At 44.0% G+C, this 19,894-nt stretch overlaps 1 protein-coding gene across 1 annotated transcript in view; it reads left to right on the top strand.

Moving 5' to 3' along the window:
• The first annotated feature begins 4,781 nt into the window (after window positions 1–4,781).
• Window positions 4,782–19,894, top strand: part of znf407 (zinc finger protein 407) — a 146,163-nt gene continuing 131,050 nt past the window's right edge. The window contains exons 1-4 of the mRNA XM_034288700.1: window positions 4,782–4,864; window positions 7,495–9,924; window positions 9,964–11,440; window positions 19,715–19,829. Of these exons, the coding sequence (XP_034144591.1) occupies window positions 7,576–9,924; window positions 9,964–11,440; window positions 19,715–19,829 (3,941 nt within the window). The 5' untranslated portion in view covers window positions 4,782–4,864; window positions 7,495–7,575. The remainder of the gene's footprint in view (window positions 4,865–7,494; window positions 9,925–9,963; window positions 11,441–19,714; window positions 19,830–19,894) is intronic.

Genomic DNA, 19,894 nt, shown 5'->3' with positions numbered 1-19,894 from the left:
AAGCTGGGCCTTCTCATCTCAACTTTTTGCACTGACCTGAAAGGACTGGAAATCACCAGGTTCATATCCAGCCATTCTTTTGTCTCAACAACATGTCTCAAGACATAGCAGACGTCATCCCAGATCACAGGTTGATATGGTAAGAAGACAACACACCTTAACATATGCATTGACTACACACCCATGCTCATTATAACCAGTGGCGTTTTTATATGTAAAAAACTGGTGGGGCACAAACCATTTCAAAATACAGGATTCATACCAGTAAAGCTACAAAACTCCCTCTTGCTACTGATGTGTTCATTTAACACATCAACAAATAGCATGGCTCCACAAAACACTTTGAAAGACAGAGCGGCTCGCTTCTACGAGGTGTTGTTGTACACATACTGGAGAGAGAGAGATACCTTCTTGTGTAATTTCTCTCCTCCTCTCTCACACACATGTAAAATAACCACTGTCACATTTACAAACCTAAATTAGGAATCCACCAAGCTCAGAACCAATGTGTCTACAAGGCCATACGCGAACAGCAATGAGCTCAACACCACTGAAGGCCACAACGAAGTGGAAGACAACTTTTTAGGGATACAGATCCATTCTATGACAACCTTAATAGATAAGCATGGACACACTGACAATCGTCACCATCTAGATCAATCGATCCAGCACAAAAATATGACCAATGCACGGACCAGCACCACAAAGGCAGGATGATAAAATATGCTTTCATTCACCAAGGCTGAGGGCTCAAGGTGGCACGGCGGTTCTTCCTCTGGGCAAACTTTTTGATGACTTTGGGAATGAAGTCATGCAGCTGCTGAATCAGCTGGCTTTCGATGGATAACATGGCCAATGTGTTGAGTTGCTGCTGTCCCAGCTCTGTGGTATTGCGAGTGAAGGTTTTTACCCTCTTCAAGGTGGAAAGTTCCTCTCTGACTCGGATGTCGTCATAGGTGTTGTTATGATAATTTACAGCAGAGTGACTGTCTCAGCAAAAGCCTCCTCTATGTTGTTCTCATGGATGGATCTTAACAGAGACAGGGCCGTCTTACCAGTGTGAAGCTCAGTGTGGCGGTACAGAGTGGTCAGCTCAGACTTTCACTTTTCCTTATTTCCTAGAGGCCATAGTTTCACCGCACAGTCAAGCTCAGATGTAGGGAATGACAGGACAAATTGTGGGAAGAGCGAGCTGTCAACCAGCTTGGCAGCGATCAGGTGGTCACTTTGTAAAAACCTCTGCTCCACCTGGGAGATGACTGTGTCACATGCCTCCTTCATCACCCCTGCTGTGTTGGTTACTCCTTGGCCTGGCTCGTCTGTTCCATCGTGAACGGTGGCAGCCCATTCATCGGTTTGCTTCCACATATTCTGGACATTCTCCTTGAAACGGGTGAGCGCACTGCTAATCCCAGATGCATCGATACTCCGTTTTGCATAGTTTTGTATAAAACATCAACTTCTGGCATAAGGAAGAAAAGAAATTCCAGCAGCTGCAGAAAGGCTCGAACCCAGAGTATTTTTGACAGGCCGTATGCCTCACTAATGGTGGACTCATCCCATCTTGGTTGTGTGCGTACGTCCTCCATACACAGGAGCAGCGCAGCACGGTTCTCCCAAACTGCGTTGACAGATCTACTTTTAAAGTTCCATTGTACAGCGGGTGGCCTTGGAATGCCTTGGAATCTCTGTGTTGCCTCAGCATCTGCTGCAACACATTTTGGAGCGCCAGAGAAAAAGGTGGCAAAAGCAGTTAAATCTGCAAAAGACACCTTCAGGATGATCATACTTGAACAAAGTTGCTGCAAGATCAGGTTCAGCTGGTGAGCATAGATGTGAACAAACTGGGCATGTGGGTATGTCTCTTTCATTAGTGTCTGTACCCCTCGGACGTTTCCACTCATTACAGCCATACCATCATAAGTCTGAGCGACCAGCTTTTATCCCAGCCTCAGTGGTTCCAGCACACCCTTGATGCTATTAAAGAGGCTGAGTCCAGTTTTATCTTTGACTTCCACAAACTCCAAAAATCTTTCTGTCACTGTATTGTCAGGCAACATGTATCGCAACACAACCATCACTTGTGATTTACAGTTGTCTCATCTGCCTGTATAGCAACAAATGATATATTATCTCCTTCCTGTTCACTTCATACATACAGTCTAACAGTTCGTTTTGTAAAGTGCTAGATGTCCCTTTGAAGATGGGCTGTCACATTTTCCACACAGTCTAATACATGTTATGATCTGACTGAGAATGTACCTGTTTTCCTCCACTTTGGCTGCAACATTTACCCTTCCAAGTAAGCCCAATTTCACAGCATTGTCCAGATGACTCCCGCTGCTCTCATGTTTTGCAATCCTCTCAGAAAGACGTTTCAAATCTTTGTAACTCTTCCACGACCAAGTACCATCTCCACCAAATTGCTTTACTTCAAGTTTCTGCTCCAAATTAAGGGTTTCAAACCGGTGCTTGACTATGAAATCCACTTTATTCATTTTTCAAGTTATCTGGCGTTTGTGATGCTAACAAGCTAGCTAAGACAATATACCCTCCTCACTCTTCTTGCCGACTAATGTTGGCACCAGACAGACAAACAGCCAATCAGATCTGAAATACGAAATTACGCTGTAGTGGGGCTACCGGCTGTCAAGCCCCACTTGGCATCAAATTCGTGTGATCTACATTGATCACACTAACATTCTGAGCATATTAATATTTTCACACGTACTATGTACATTGCATTGTGTGAGAGGGACTAGCCCCACATTCATGCTTAGCCTATGGCCTACTACTGCGAACTCGAATCGGCAGAAGGCAGTCTGAAGCAGCAAGGCAGGGACCAATGAACATGAAATAAAATCCTAACATAAATGATATGCAATTTAGGAAGATGCTATAATTATACATAATACATTATAGGAAGTAATCTTTGTGTAATATAAATAACATAATTTTGTTGCAGTTCTTTCTGTTGTCAACAGGTGGGGCTGTGCCCCTAATGACCAGTCACCCCTGGTTATAACAAAATCCAATTCTGTTATGACATACAGCTGTAACCACAGAAGCAATATTCTAACACCATCTAGTGTTCTGGGAGAAGCATGGTCAACACTAAGCAGTGTTTTGCACGACATGCACTGGGGTCACAGCATAAATGTATCTGAAGCTGTCACGGTTCAAAGGCATATACCATTTAAAATACATGCAATTCTTATTTTTAACTATAATACTGAGATAACTAATCAGGGGACCAAAGACCAAATGTTGGTTTGCGTGAAATCAATCTATTGACTAGACATCCTGCAAGACGGGTAGTGTGTCCAACACAGCCAACCCTTCCTCTCTTAGTAAAGACAGCTGGACACAAATGACTAATGAACCTAATAAAAAATGGGAGATGGGGGCTGCTTTCCCAACCATCCATGTCATAATTTTGACTGTGATGAATTAAGGGAAATTATTGGGAAAGTAAACAGTGTACTCAATGCATGGCTATCATTTATAACCTCCTGACCTGACGAACTACTGCATCAATTAAGGCACGTACATTAATCCATCTTCAAACTGCACCAATGAACAGGGATGTCACATGTGTGATTAATCACTGAACAATGTTAAGTGATACTTTGTTTTTCTTTTGTGTCTGTCTGGAGTGATGTGCCCACTTGTGGGATGTATGCCATTGCCAAATACATGGTGTATGGGAAAGCAGGGACCTAGCAAAAACAGACAACTTAAGCGTCAAATGGTGAATTGAGGGTGAACTAGAGCATGTATTACTTCTTTAGTGGGAAATCAGAAGTAAACCGTAGAAGCTTGCATTCCAAATGTTGTGATTCTGTGTTACGTGCTCTGATGGAACTTCATCTCTGATTGGGGGTTTTCTGTCCTTCGTGTTGTTGAACTTCCCCATCGCAAATCCAAAGCACGCACACAAATGTGTGGCCTGGAGTTTTTAAGGTTTTGAAGGTCACATTAAATTTTGATTCTTTAACATCTAGATTGTGGGCTATCCAGGGATAAACTGTATAAGACTATCATTCCAGATCAGTGCTAGTCAAAGAGTTAATATAGGAGTGATACTGTATATGACAGTTATTATGTAATTCCAGACCAGTGTCATGGAATCAATATATTGTCATGGAGACAATATAGGAGATGCATGGTCCCCTGCTACTGTGGTTGATGACAAGAAGCCTTACATTTCTCCTAAGAAATATTGGAAAAATATGAATGAATCAGAAAATCCAAAGAATAAATGCCTAAAACCAGCTCAAACACACACTTTCAAATTAATAATATTTCCGTTTTTTTGTTGACATCTGTTGAAGTCATCATATCATATTTGTGTTGCTGACTGTACTCTTTTTTTGTAATTACAATAATACATCTATTGAAAGGTATATGAGTCAGCTGGGTTAATAGAATGCAAGATATTAGGGTCCGGTCTTAACAGTTCTCTGAATATGATGGAAACAGCTGATGGAATAGCACAAAAATGATGGTAATATCCATATGCGTTTCAGGGATATTAAAGGAAGTACCACTCACAATGAACTGAAATTTAACGTTCTGGATTCACAGGTTGGCTCACCAATAGGACATTATTTTGGAACCAAGATACCCAAAACAAGTGAATTTTCGAATATTGCAGACATCTGTATGGAGAAAATATGAAAATAAAAATGAAGAACCATAAAAGCAACCTCCCGATTAACAGACGAGAGTTAAATTAGTGTTAATCAGCTGATCTAAATCCCGCCCTTAAGCTTGCAGAAGTGACGTATGGTACGTGCTACGGTACGCCACTTGTGACCAAGGGAGAAAAGCGCGGACACTGAGAATACTCTGGAAATTTTAGGTAAGCTATTAAAATTACTATCATATCGATTACTTAAACACGGGCATGTAATTCTTAAATCTTTATGAATATTTGTAATCTATTTACAGCAATTGTAGCATATAAACACCAGTATTTCAAAGGTCGACAGTAGCTTCCTTTTTGGGCCTCTGTGCTGCCGTCGTTTTCCGAGTTTACAGCAAACAAGTCCCACTTCTGTGCCGTTCTCATTGGACAACAGTGAAAATACTGTTGTGTGATTGGACTGGCATTACTTCAGTCAAAATCTTGGTAGTTGTGTATTTTCATTAATATGTTTTACATATCGGAAGAGTGGTTGCTAACAGGAGCGTGGTTGGAAATAACTACACATAAATCGACTTTGACGTAAATTGTCGCAAAAAAATCGACTATTGCATGATAGTACTGTCCTCAAGTTAAAAGAAATTCGATTAAAATGGTAAACTATAAATTGAGGAGCCTTGCCGCCTTGTTAGAGTTTTGGTATTCGTTAGCTACTAGGCTACTAGTCCGTTTGCCTACAGCCGGGGTTGTCAAAGCAGCTGACATAATCGTTTTGCTGACAACTTACGTGCAAAACGCGGAAATGAGCTAAATGACAACGTTACATTTATAACAAAGCTAGCTATGTAGCCCCGAGAGACCGTACGGTAACCAGTTACTGTATTGATGGGTTGTTCGAAAAGGAACGACTCTATTTGAACGGCTCTTTTTAATGAACGTTGTGAATCGAGTTGGATTAGTGAGCGGAATCGTTTAGCTGTCTCCATTCATTGCTAGTTACACGTATTTTTTTTAATAGCTCAAACCACGAAAAGTTACAAGCATGATTTACTCAATATTGCATATCCACACTGTGGAAATAGGACATAGGTTACATTGTACATACCCTAAATGTACTATATTTGAAAGTCCCTTAATAACATAACTGGCCCTATGTTTAGGCTTTAAATTGGAGATTTACACTTATGCTCTGGGATTATGTTTAAGCATTTAAAACGAGTCGCAACAGAGCAAAATCAAATGACGAACTCAAGCCGGTTCTGCGAAAGACTCAGAATGCCAAAAGCTAAACTGGTTAACGTCAGCTAATGCGAATCTAGCAAGCTGACGGACTAGCTTGGTCGGTAAACTGGGCTCGAATCCAGTTGCAATGGTACACCCCGCTCTGACTGCCGTTTGAAAATAGGATTTGAAAACGGTAATATAGTGATCCATTCAGCCATCACGTACTGCAGCGATCTTAATGAAGATGTGTGTAGCAACTGGCTGGGTATGGGTGCGAATGTACCTGACTTGATGTCAAGTGAAATACCTTTTCAAATAATTGTACTCCCCGCCTAAAAAAAAAAACGCTGAGTGCCTCCCATGTTAAACAAAAATATAAACCCAACAAAGTTTTGGACCATGTTTCCCCAATAAAAAATCCCAGATATATTCCATATAAATTCAATGCTTATGTTTCACATTTTGGGAATACATTTATTAACATTTTAGTTGGTGAGCATTTCTCTTTTCATTAGATAAACTGTTAAGTCTCAAGAATTGTTTCATGTTGTGTTTCAAATTTTATAGACCCTAATTCAGTCAAATTGTTCTCTAGTACATTGACCTTTGCCGTCCTTCAACTGCCCTACACTAATTGTACCCCTTGACTCACAAATAAAAAGCTAAGTGCCTCCAATGTTAATACAAAATATGAATGCAACATAGAAAGTTTCCCAAATAAAAAATCCCAGATATGTTATAAACTAACAACATTTTTAATTCTTGCATTTCTTTGCTGTCCTACACATTTCTAATACCACACAATGTAAACTCATCAAATTGAAACTGAGATATATCAATACATCGAACATAAGGCAAGTAAAACAGTACCAGTGCCTGACTACTAAACTGTAATCATACGCAACAAGTTTGTTTTACAAGGCAAGGTACAAAAGCTAAATTAGACTTTTCTGGAATGGGTTGAAGTCAGGTTATGATCATAAATCTTTACAGTTATAAATCAAACTTCTCCAAACATAATTAAGTTGACGCAGTATCTCAAAGTTTAAGGAGTGGTTGTAAAATTTCATGCTCCTTGTAATGTCAAGATGGGTCAAGGTCCAATGGATTTAGGAATATCTTTTTGGGCATCAAGCGGAAACAGATATTGCATACCAGTCAGGAAAAAAAATCCAGTGTTTGGAACTTCATCCAGATAGTGCCTAGAGATTATCTAGAACACCAAGAAGGTAGAGGGAAATAGTTAGGCACACGTTGGTTTTAGGTGTGTTTATGTATCAGCTATGTTCTGTATAAAGTGTAGTTTAGAGAATATTTATAAATGTATCATCAAATGGGACATTGTATCTCGTTGTTATTCTTTTTTTTAGCTATATTATAACTAGTCATGTGATAAACATTTAACATCAACAACCTTATCGCTTAACAGTATCATTCTGAAAGCACTAGATGGCGTCAAATAGCTACATATGGTCTACTTCCTTTTTGGACCTACATCATTATTTCAATATAGCGGATTACTTCTAATACCATTGGAAACATATCGTTATATTTATTATGTTTGGATAATTTACCATGAATTAGATGTTTGTTTGACTCAAGTGTTATGTTTTATTTTACAGGAAGAGGATCATAACTTAATTGATTGCTGAAACCAAGTCCAATTTCCTTTTCTCATGTAAAGGCATCAGGAAGTGTCTAACATGGACAGAGAATTACGGTTGGGGAAGAAGATTAACGGGGACAGGGTGCCTCACCGTGAGGCCACAGGAAGTGACTCCAACAAGGATATCGAGAGTGGTGGAAAACCTTCCCCAGTGAAGAGGCCCGGGCCCAGTGATGTCAGAGCTGACAGCACAGGAGGAAATGAGGACACTGGTGGAGAGGTGGCTGAAGAGCAGGAGTCAGATGGGCCCCCTCGTGCTGAGGCGATCGTTACCTTTGAGACAGGTGACAGTTGTACTTGCTCAGTTTGTGGCTTTGTGGCCAAAACCCCAACCGCATTGAAGATTCACTCAAAAAGGAAGCATACTGGTAAAGGGAAGAGCAGGAGTGTGAACTCAGCCGAGGTACACATCGAAATAGATGGCCCCAAAGCAGGGGCAGCAGCACAGAGTTCAAATGACAAATTGGCCAGAGGCACAGAAGAGAAAATGAACGGCGGTGAGAGGGAAAAGGAGAATGCAGGTAGACAGAGCCAGGGGGCAGAGACAGGGGACTTAGAGGGGGAGGTGACAACAAAAACCAAAGAGAAAATAGCTGAGAAACAAGAGACAGAGTCAGAGTGTTTGAACAGGGAGATTACTACTATAGCTACAGGTGAGATTGCAGAAGAGGAGCCAGAACAGACCCCCAGTAAGAGAGAAGTAGGTAAACAGAGCTCCAAACCAAAAACCATGCATCCGTGCAGCTACTGCGGTCACGAGTTTAGGGACAAGCCCAGCCTGGACACACACATCAAGAGACGTCACACCAAAGAGATGAATCACTTCTGCGAATTCTGCTCGTATGCCTGCGTGGCGAAGTGTGACTACGAGAAGCACTGTCTTAGCAACAAGCACAATAAACGACTGTCCTTAAGCAGGGAGACCTCCGCCCTCCCAATGCCCCCGGGCGAGAAGGCGGCTGACCCGGCCCTGAACCCAACTGCTTACACCCGGGCGTCCAAGCGCGGGTTGGGTGCCCGGTTCCAGCTGCAGTGCGGGAGCTGTGAATTCAGGGTCAGCACCTCCGCCCTGCTGGAGAGCCATGCTCGGCTGAAGCACCATGGCGCACATCGTTTCCGCTGTAATGTCTGCCACTACTACACCGCCACGTCCGAGTGGATGGACACGCACGTGTCCTCGGAGGGCCATCGGCGCACGGCCGAGGTGAAAAACTCTGGGTGCTCCTCCGAGGAGTGTGTCGAGAAGGTGAGCGTGGATTCGGTCCGCGACGACATGCTGACGGATGACGTGTCTGTCTGGGTCATTGGAAACGACGGGGAGCTGCGCCCCGATGTGAACAGTGACGCCGTGGAGGCTGCCAAATCCGCCCTAGAGAACATGGATGAGCACATGGACGATAGAAGCCCCCTGAAGAGAAGGAGAGGTCGACCCAAGGGACTCACCTCAACTACTTGTGAATACTGTGGCCTTGTTGCCTCCAATAGTACCAACCTAAGCGTGCATATTCGTCGTAAGCACAGCCGGCAGTACAGCTACACCTGCAAGCTTTGTTCTTATAACTGTGTGACGAAAGGCGACATGGACCGACACTGTCTCACAAAGAAGCACCTTAAACGCGTAGGGGACGCTAGCAGTGATGGCGAAGTGGACCTGGAGACACCAGTGCAGATCTTAAGTGCAGAGTCGGGTTCTCAGGTCACAGAGGGTGAGGTTGTACTCGTGGATCGTCCGGTCGATGCAGTATGCAAGGTAGATGAGGGGGGCACGGCTGAAGCAGAGGAGCAAGGCGGGGACAGAGCACAATCCGGCAGCCCCAAAAAGAGCAAGTACGACGCCGTCAACTCCTGCGGCCACTGCAGCTTTGTCGCTCATTCAATTCCCTCCCTGGAACTCCACGTGAAGAGGAGACATACCCGGGACTTTGAGTTTGTGTGCCTGGCGTGTAGCTACTACGCTGTCACTCGCCGAGAGATGTCTCGCCACGCTGCCACTGATAAGCACAAACAGAAGAGCCAGGTCTACCTGGAGAGTTTTATGGAGAAAGACCTGCCCCAGCCAGAGGAGGAGTCCATGGAGCTGGGGAGCAGTGCTGACCCTGCCGAACACATCACTAATCACACTGACCATCCCCACCCTTCAGGACCCCCAAATATGGATGTAGAGCATACTAACCTCACTGAGACAGAGCATACTAACATCACACAGACAGAGCATACTAACATCACACAGACAGAGCGTACTAACATCACTGATACAGAGCATACTAATATCACGGATACAGAGTTTACTGACATCACAGAGAAAGAGTGTACTAACATCACACAGACAGAGTGTACTAACATCACACAGACAGAGTGTACTAACATCACACAGACAGAGTGTACTAACATCACACAGACAGAGTGTACTAACATCACACAGACAGAGTGTACTAACATCACACAGACAGAGCGTACTAACATCACACAGACAGAGCGTACTAACATCACACAGACAGAGCATACTAACATCACGGATACAGAGTTTACTGACATCACAGAGAAAGAGTGTACTAACATCACTGAAACAGAGCATACTAGCATGCCTGAAATGGAGCATCCTAACATCACAGACACAGGACATCCTAAACCCATCAATACAGCGCTTCCTAACATCTCAGATAGAGAGCAATGTAACATCACAGACACAGAGCATCCTAACACCATTAATACAGAACATTCTATCACCACAGAGCATCCTAACATCACAGATGCAGAACAAACTAACACTATTGATAAACCACTTTCTAACAAAAATGAAACAGAGCATCCTAACATTACAGAAACAGAGCAATCCACAGACCAGACCAGCCCAACCCACAGATATATAGACCAGCCAATAGACACCCCTACAGACCAACCTATTAACACCAATTCCGACCAGCCCACAGACACAGAGCAGTCCACAGACACAGAGCAGCCCACAGACACAGAGCAGTCCACAGGGAAAGAGCAAATAACCCCTGACCCCTCACCAACATCCGGCGTGTCCAGCAATGAGCACGCAGTCGAAGTTTTTGAGGAAGACACCGAAGCCCAGGTGGCTGGCGAAGTGTCTGACGGTGACTCTAAGCCCATCGTCGATGAAGCTTCAGGTCACTCTGAAACCACCGTACCCCAGCCCGGGGACGAAGAGCAGACGGTAGACCTGGAGCCAGAGCCAGTGTGTTCCGACGACGATGCAGAGGTGGCCGAGAAACAGCTGACCAGGGCTCAGCCGTTCGACGCTTGTATAGTACCCCTGAAGTCCCTGACGGATGCCCAGCTGGCTCTGCACGAGGAGCGCATGGCTCACATTGCCGAAGGCGACTCCGGCCAGGCTGCAGGCGGTCCGGTGGGCAGTCCTGTAAAGGCCAAGAGAAGCAAACCGGCGGGGTCCTCGGGTCTGTCCAGGAGCGTGACTCCCAACCCCCGCATACGCTGCGACGACTGCGGCTTTGTGGCGGACGGCCTGAGCGGCCTCAATGTGCACATCTCCATGAAGCACCCGTCCAAGGAGAAGCACTTCCACTGCATGCTCTGTGGCAAGTCGTTCTACACGGAGAGCAACCTTCAGCAGCACCTGACCAGCGCCGCCCACCAGCGCAACGAGCAGGCCAGCATCGAGGAGCTCCCAGAGGGCGGCGCCACCTTCAAGTGTGTCAAGTGCACAGACCCGTTCGAGACCGAGCAGGAGCTCTTCGTGCACATCAAGGAGAAGCACGAGGAACTGCTGCGCGAGGTCAACAAGTATGTTCTGGAGGACACTGAGCAGATCAACCGCGAGCGCGAGGAGAACCAGGGGAACGTGTGCAAGCACTGCGGCAAGGTGTGCAAGAGCAGCAACTCCATGGCCTTCCTGGCGCATGTCCGAACTCACACAGGTATGTTGGCTTCTGGAAATTACATTTATCAGAAAATCTCTACTGCTTCTTTTTGATGATTAACCCTTTTTTAATGGCGAAGTGGACCGTTTCTTAGTATCCATCAATGGCTGCGTCTCTGATTTTCATGTAAGATACATGTAGAAGTGTTCCACTTTTGGTTCAGCAGCATTGCCAACCATTGCACATTTTGGACTTTAGTCTGGACAGAGTTTTGAGAAACTGTAGGCGAGCCTAAATAGTGGTATCAGTATCTGACGATATGAGCTTAGGCCATGCGTTAGAAAAATGGAGAAGGTAGACTGATTGAGCTGCAGCAGGAGAGATGCTAATGGACCATGGATTGGGATTCCCTGCGCACCGCCCGGTCAAAGACATGTACGACTCATAATTGATGTGTCCATTACCAAGACTCAGTCGTAATTATAGTCAATAAGTCTCTGTAAATGTGTTAAAGCTTGGGCTAAAAGCATTGGAGGCCCAAAGAGAGGTGGGCTAATAATTTAAAATAATCAATGCAGGCGTATTCAAAGCCCTTAATTTCCCTTGTGTGTGTGTGTGTGTTTGTGTGTGTACGCACACATGTGCATGTGTGCGTGTGTGTGTGTTTGTGTGTATACCGTCCGTGCATGTGTCAGCCTTCATGGCGAGCTGATTATCCTCAATCCATTAAGATTTATCTTGTCATTTATAATGCAAAGCAGGGTTCGGCTCGTCAGGTCTGTGACTGGGGAACGCCCGGCGGGTTACGAACAGAGGGCACTCCATTACTCTTCCCTGACCATGTGTATTAATTGCTTTTAAAATCAACTTAATGCAGCAATGAGAAGTGAGGGAGCCATCAATAAATGCCCTTCTCTGCTTCCCTCAGTCCGTCCCCCTTTTCAACCCAAACTTTAATGGGACTTTAATTGGAGTACAGGCAGCACTCAATGGTCAGTCTGAGTGTCTTGTGTGTGTCCGAGGTTGGTTGTGTGTGTGTGTGTGTGTGTTCGTGTGGAGTGACTGACTAATGGCGGCAGAGTGTTAAGATGTGTGGAGCGTCTTGGGAAATTGTCGGAGAGGTTGCCAGTAGTAGAGTCAATGAGGATGCTGCCAGAGGCCACTAAGGCAGTCTGGTCTGGTGGTTTAGAATGTTCTAGATACTCGGTCTGTTACCGCTGCCCTCAACGAAGTTGCAAAACTCTGGTAACTTACAAACATTTAATTTCCATTTCCGGTTGGAATAAGCCCTCATTCCCTGAATCTGTAGGGAATAGGCAGGAAATCCAGAATCCTTCTACCAGGATTTCAGTTTTTTGGGGGAGTTTAGTGGATTTTTTACAACCCAAACCCTTGGCAATCACTGACTCAGAGACTACAGGTCAGATATTTAAATATCGTGGAAAAAGTCATTTTCTTCCGTAATTCAAATCAAAATGTGGCATATAGTCTAGATTCATTACACAAAGTGACACCTTGCAATACTTTTTTGTTTGAATCTGGATGATTACCGCTTACAGCTCATGGAAATAAAAAATCCAGTATCTCAAAATATTATAATAAAAAATGTTAAATACAGAAATGAGAAGAGAAGAACCTGAGCTCTAATCAGCTAATTAGGTCCCTGAGCCTTCAGTAAACACAGCCACAATCATGGGGAAGACTGCTGACTTGACAGTTTTCCAGAAGACACTCACTGACACCCTCCATTAGGAGGGTAAGCCACAGAAGGTCATTGCTGAAAGGGCAGGCTGTATCAAAGCATATTCCTGGAAAGTAGACTGGAAGGGAAACGTGTGGTAGGAGAAGGTGCACAAGCAACAGGGATGAACGCAACCTTGAGAGGATTTTCCCAAGAACTTGGGAGAGCTTCAAAAGGAGTGGACTGATGCTGGAGTCAGTGCATCAAGAGCCACCATGCACAGACATGTCCAGGAAATGGTCTACAAGTGTTGCATTCCTAGTGTCAAGCCACTCCTGAACCAGAGACAACATCAGAAGCGTCTTACCTGGGCGAAGGAGAAAAAGTCCTGGACCGTTGCTCAGTGGTCCAAAGTCCTCACTTCAGATGAAAGTACATTTTGCATTTCATTTGTAAATCAAGGTCCCTGAATCTGGAGGAAGATTGGAGAGGCACAGAATCCAAGTTGCTTGAAGTCCAGTGTGGAGTTTCCACAGTCAATAATGATTTGGGGTGCCAAGTCATCTGCTGGTGTTGGTCAGCTGTGTTTTATCAAGTCCAGAGTCAATGCAGCCGTCTACCAGAAGATTTTAGAGCACTTCATGCTGATTTCCTTTTCCAGCAGGACTTGGCACCTGCCCACAGTGCTAAAATGACTGGTAACTGGTTTGCTGCCCATGGTATTACTGGAATTGATTGGCCAGCCAACTCGCCTGACCAGAACCCTGTAGAGATTCTATGGGGTATTGTCAAGAGGAAAATGAGATACACCAGACCGAACAACACAGACGAGCTGAAGGCTGCTATAAAAGCAACCTGGGCTTTCATAACACCTCAGCAGTGCCACAGGCTGATTGCCTCCATGACAGTAATTTGTGCGAAAGGAGCCCCGATCAAGTATTGAGTACATAAATTAACATACAGTTTAGGGAAAAAAGTATTTGATCCCCTGCTCATTTTGTACGTTTGCCAACTGACAAAGAAATTATCAGTCTATAATTTTAATGGTAGTTTTATTTGAACAGTGAGAGACAGAATAACAACAAAAAAATCCAGAAGAACGCTTGTCAAAAATGTTATACATTTATTTGGATTTTAACGAGTGATGTAAGTATTTGATCCCCTCTCAATCAGAAAGATTTCTGGCTCCCAGGTTTCTTTTATACAGGTAACGAGATGAGATTAGGAGCACACTCTTAAAAGGAGTGCTCCTAATCTCAGGTGGTTACCTGTATAAAAGACACCTGTTCACAGAAGCAAATCAGATTCCAAACTCTCGTTGGCCAAGACCAAAGAGCTGTCCAAGGATGTCAGGGACAAGATTGTAGACCTGGAATGGGCTACAAGACCATCGCCAAGCAGCTTGGTGAGAAGGTGACAACTGTTTGGAAGAAACACAAAAGAATTGTCAATCTCCCTCAGTCTGGGGCCCCATGGAAGGTGTCACCCCAGAATGGTGAGGAATCAGCCCAGAACTACACGGGAGGATCTTGTCAATTATCTCATGGCAGCTTGGACCATAGTCACCAAGAAAACAATTGGTAACACACTACGCCATGAAGGACTAAAATCCTGCAGCGCCCCCAAGGTCCCCCTGTTCAAGAAAGCACATGTACAGGCCCGTCTGAAGCTTGCCAATGATCATCTGAATGATTCCGAGGAGAACTGGGTGAAAGTGTTGTGGTCAGATGAGTCCAAAATTTAGCTCTTTGGCATCAACTCAACTTGCCGTGTTTGGAAGAGGAGGAATGCTGTCTATGACCCCAAGAACACCATCCCCACCGTCAAACATGGAGGTGGAAACATTATTTTTTGGGGGTGTTTTTCTGCTAAGGGGACAGGACAACTTCACCACATCAAAGGGACAATGGGCGGGACCATGTACAGTCAAATCCTGGGTGAGAACCTCCTTCCCTAAGCCAGGGCATTGAAAATGGGTCGTGGATGGGTATTCCAGCATGACAATGACCCAAAACACACGGCCAAGGCAACAAAGGAGTGGCTCAAGAAGAAGCACTTTAGGGTCCTGGAGTGGCCTAGCCAGTCTCCAGACCTTAATCCCATAGAAAATCTGTGGAGGAGCTTTAGGTTCAAGTTGCCAACCGTCAACATCGAAACCTTAATGACTTGGAGAAGATCTGCAGTGGGACAAAATCTCTCCTGAGATGTGTGCAAACCTGGTGGCCAACTGCAAGAAATGTCTGACCTCTGTGATTGCCAACAAGGGTTTTGCCACCAAGTACTAAGTCATGTTTTACAGAGGGGTTGAATACTTATTTCACTCATTAAAATGCAAATCAATTTATAAAATGTTTGACGTGTTTTTCTGGATTTAGTTGTTGTTATTCTGTCTCTCACTGTTCAAATAAAGCTACCATTAAAATTATAGACTGGTCTTTTCTTTGTCAGTGGGCAAACGTGCAAAATCAGCAGGGGATCAAATAGTTTTTTCCCTCAATGTACTTAGCATAGCCAGTTCAGCCAGGAAACCCGAGTGGTAATTGGTCAGCAACGTATCAGTTGATGCAGGATCGCTCTTATCACATGTCAGATTGCAACCTGTCTTTATAACCATCAGGTTACTCAGTTGGTTGTTGAGCTTGTAATAACATGTGGGTGCACGCCCAACCACCCACCACCCCTGCCTTAACCTGTGTTCCTTCTGGGAGGTTTGGTACTGCGTACCTTGTTATTTGCCATGGGAATTGCATAAATAACAACAAAGGTATGTTATTGTAGTAGTATCGTATACACGATCATGTAATGGCAATGAGTTACCCTAAAGGAGCAGAACCTAATGCCAAGACTTGCATGTACAGGGCTGTACATAAGTTCTCTAATAAATGGTTAAACTCATATGTGGTGTTTTCTGTCTGAACTTCTGTAGGTTTTTTTTAGTTCATTAGCTGATATGAGCTTTTCTCTCATTACTGTTTTATATATATTTTATTCTAATATTTTGATATACTGGATTTTTTATTTCCATGAGCTGTAAGCCATAATCATCAGGATTGAATCAAAAAAGGCTTGAAATGTTTCACTCTATGCTTAAAGAATCTAGAATACATTTTTAGAATACACTTTTTGATTTGAATTACAGAAAAAAACATTTCCACAATAGGGAGATGCGCCTGTACATGATTACTTCTTTTTATGACTTCATAACTTTTAACATGCTGGAAGAATCAACATTGTCTCACTACTGTGAACTAGTTTAGGAAGCTTTTGGCAGGTACGTATTTTGCAGGACAAAACGCTGATTGGTTCAGCAATAATAGAGAAACTACCTTTCTTTGTCTCTGTATCTCAATAACGGATATTAAAGCTAGAATCTTTGGATGCATCATCCACTTTTGGACATGAATGGCCTCCCCATTGGTTCTTAAAGAATAAATGGCCAAAGGGTTTAGTTCAATTGTCATACCCCATCAGAACCCTAAATATCATACATTTTCTACTCTGTAACTACAATGTAAATGTAAATACTGTATAGCCAAACATGGTCAAATCTATAATGAGGATCTCATCAGTGGTCAGATCTTGCATCCATGGCTAGGCCTACATGTATGTCAGTAAATTTGAGTTGTCTTAAGGCCCATCCCTCAGCTTGACCTAAATTAAGAATTTTTAAATGCTTTGCTCATGAATACATTGTTGAGGGAAAATCTACTTAATACAATGTTGTATTGTTTTCTCATCTGGCTACGTTAAGATAAATGTCCTAGCTGTAAGTCACTGTAGATAATAGCGTCTGCTAAATGACTGAAATGTAATGTAAGTGGATCCTTGTGATATTCAAATCTGTAATATGTACTTTATGATCCAAATACTGTACCATGTAAACAACCCCATTTCTCTCAGTCCAGTCTGAGGGAAAGTGTTACTTAAGCAAATGAAAATGGTGACACTTTAAAAAGATGCACTCGTCAAAGTCAAGGGCACATTCGGAGGTCTCGATTGAGTCATGTCGTTTTTTTGCTAGGTTGCTTATCCTTTTGCGATTGAGTTACGTCTTCAGTTATGAGATTGCTTTTTCTCTTTTTTGCCTCCTGTTTGTAGAATGCACAGATTTCTTACAGTTTTGACAGCGTATGGTAGTTAATATTATTGCTAAGTTCCCTCATTATATTGAGTTATTCACCAGATGTACGTTGTCATTTGTCCACAGCGCGTCTTTCCATGCTGTGGAGCAGGACTTTGGGGCCTGTCTGTGTTTGGACTGGGAGCACGTCCAGAACATTTTAATTAAACCAAGGTTTTATTTACTTGATTAATCAGTGAAATCGGGAGATGGTAGGAGGCTGCCCCCGTATTTGTCAACCCCCTCCTCCCCAAAAAAGTTCATTTTGCCAATGAGGATGCAACTAGATTTGCATTTTGCGCTAAATTGGTCACTTTTTCACTTGAGAGAGCTGTCTGACCTTCCCGGACCTGGAGTAGGTTGGAGTAATGGGCACACCACATACCCGCTACACACATTTGCACAAGTGAGCATGCATACCCGTAGTTGTGTTTTGCTATACTTGTGATGACAAACAATTGATTTGTATCGAAGGATAAACTTCTTTCCCCTATTCACCAACCACATACCTAAACCTCGCTCATATACCAAACCTTAACACTGACACCTAACCTGAACTCTAAGGAGTTTCTGAAGATGTGAGAGTTCCGTGAGCGTGGTTACTGCGCCCTGATGTGGCTGGATGCTTTCTGACAGGGCCTGGCTTGAGAACACTGTTTATCTTGGGGTGGATATTTGGTCCCCACATTCAACACTGGAGAAGTACCGGTCCTGTTTTATGCTTTCTGGTTGGCCCATTTTAACATTCCGTAACGAGGCTAACAATTAGCCCAAGGCTTTCAAAATGGAAAGGGTGAGGACGAGGGGAGAGAGAGGGGATGACAGAGATACAGAAAACGAGTGAGAGGCGGGGAGAGAGGCAGAGACAGAAAGACGGTTTAACATTGCGGGATGATTTTTCAAGGAGATGAATTAGTCATCCTGGGTCTCGTCTCGGCTGTGAGGGAGCATGTGGATGGCAATATTAATTTAACATGACACTGCATTGATGGTCAATTTCAGTTTCACGGAGGCTGTTTTAAGTGGAGTGGATGAGCATTAACATGATGGGACAGGAGATGTCTTGTACTCACTCACACAGCCATCTGGCCAGATCTGCTCCCCCTGCGCCTGTCTCCTGCTTCACCTCGGCTTTGTGGCCCGCGTGCGTGCGTGCGTGCGTGCGTGTGTGTGTGTGTCCGTCCGTGTATATTTGTTTTGAGTGTGCAGCATACGGATGTGTGTCGAGGCTAAATGAAGAGGCCCTGATTCGCGGGCGCCCAAGTGCAAACGCCCCTCCCTCGCCCGTTTTGCAGGCCTTGTTAGCGCGCGCTTGCCTTTCAATCTTCGTTACCAGCTTAAAATTCGATGTGTCGTACTTCCAGCTCGCAGCTAGTGAACCGTGTATGAACGAATTAGTAATCTACACAAAGTGCTTAATCAAATCAGCGGCTGCCCCTGAAATAAATATTGCAGTGCGTCTTGGGATATTCACTTGGAGAGTGGATTGTAAAAAATGCATAGCAAGTATATCATAGGAGGTTCCCAGTCACGCTGGTATGTCATACTGGAGCGGCTGGTGTTGTCCCGGCATGCATCTGAATGGATGGCCCACAGTTTGGGGAAAATGGCCCTGTTGAAGTCATGAATTGGCTTATATGCCACATGTTCTAACTAAGTAAAACAGCATTGAAACACTTTTTGGTGGCAGGTATATAGTGCAGTAGTCCCTGTGCAGCTACTGTTGAATGATTGGGTCCGTGTGCTGTAGGAGTCTGGTGTGAGGAGAACCAGCTTTCTGTCATGGATGCTGGCGGGCCATCCATAGTAGCTCTCTTGTCTCTTTCTTTTTGTCCTCTCTCTCTTTCCTTAGATCTTGGATTTATGTCCATTTTTCTTCTTTATTTCGTCTTCTCTTTCTTTTTTCTTTTCTTTTTCTTTCTTTTCTTTCTCTCTTTCTCCCGTCTTGCTCTTCCTATCTCTCCCCCTCGCCTCTCTCTGCTGCTCTTAAATGAGAAATGGCAGGCAGAGACTGCCACTCTCTCAAACACCAGTGCAACCCCACCCTCCCCATTTATAAATGAGAATAATTAGGAGGAAACCTCCCTGCAAAGCCAGGCAGAGTGATTAGCGCTTTAATGATGGAAGGGGGTAGTGGGCACACAGAGAATTGATTTACGTATTCTGCCCGACCTTTGGATTCCAATTTACGCATCCAGAAGCTAAAGAAGGAAGACTAGGTAAGAACGAGATGGAGAGAGTGACAGGGATGGATAGAAGGAGGAGACTGGTCCTCCACTGTGGTTTTATGTCCTGGACTCAGGGCTTATAGTTGTTTTAAAGTCACTTTTGGGCAGTAAAGAACCTAATTTGCTGTCTAGAATATTCTAGGTCTGAAGAGGTCAACAATATAAAACAAAACAATTCACCGACTCAGCATTTGTTTTTGATTCTGTCCGTGTTGTTGTTTAGTATTTAGATTATGCTTATTTTAGTATTTGTATGTTTCCCATCAGATTGAGCTGAATTGACCTCAGTTGTTGCTCCGCAGGATCCAAACCATTCAAGTGCAAGATCTGCAGCTTTTCCACGGCCCAGCTGGGTGACGCCAGGAACCATGTCAGGAGGCACCTGGGCATGAGAGAGTACAAATGCCACATCTGTGGGTGAGTTCACTAATGACAACTGGGACTTGTAAAGTCATTTGACTTTTTTTTGTTGTGGAGACATT

This window comes from Esox lucius, chromosome 20 (assembly GCF_011004845.1).
Source record: "Esox lucius isolate fEsoLuc1 chromosome 20, fEsoLuc1.pri, whole genome shotgun sequence".
Lineage (NCBI taxonomy): Eukaryota > Metazoa > Chordata > Actinopteri > Esociformes > Esocidae > Esox > Esox lucius.
The sequence above is the reverse complement of the archived record's forward strand: the minus strand, read 5'-3'. Positions and strand labels throughout refer to the sequence as shown.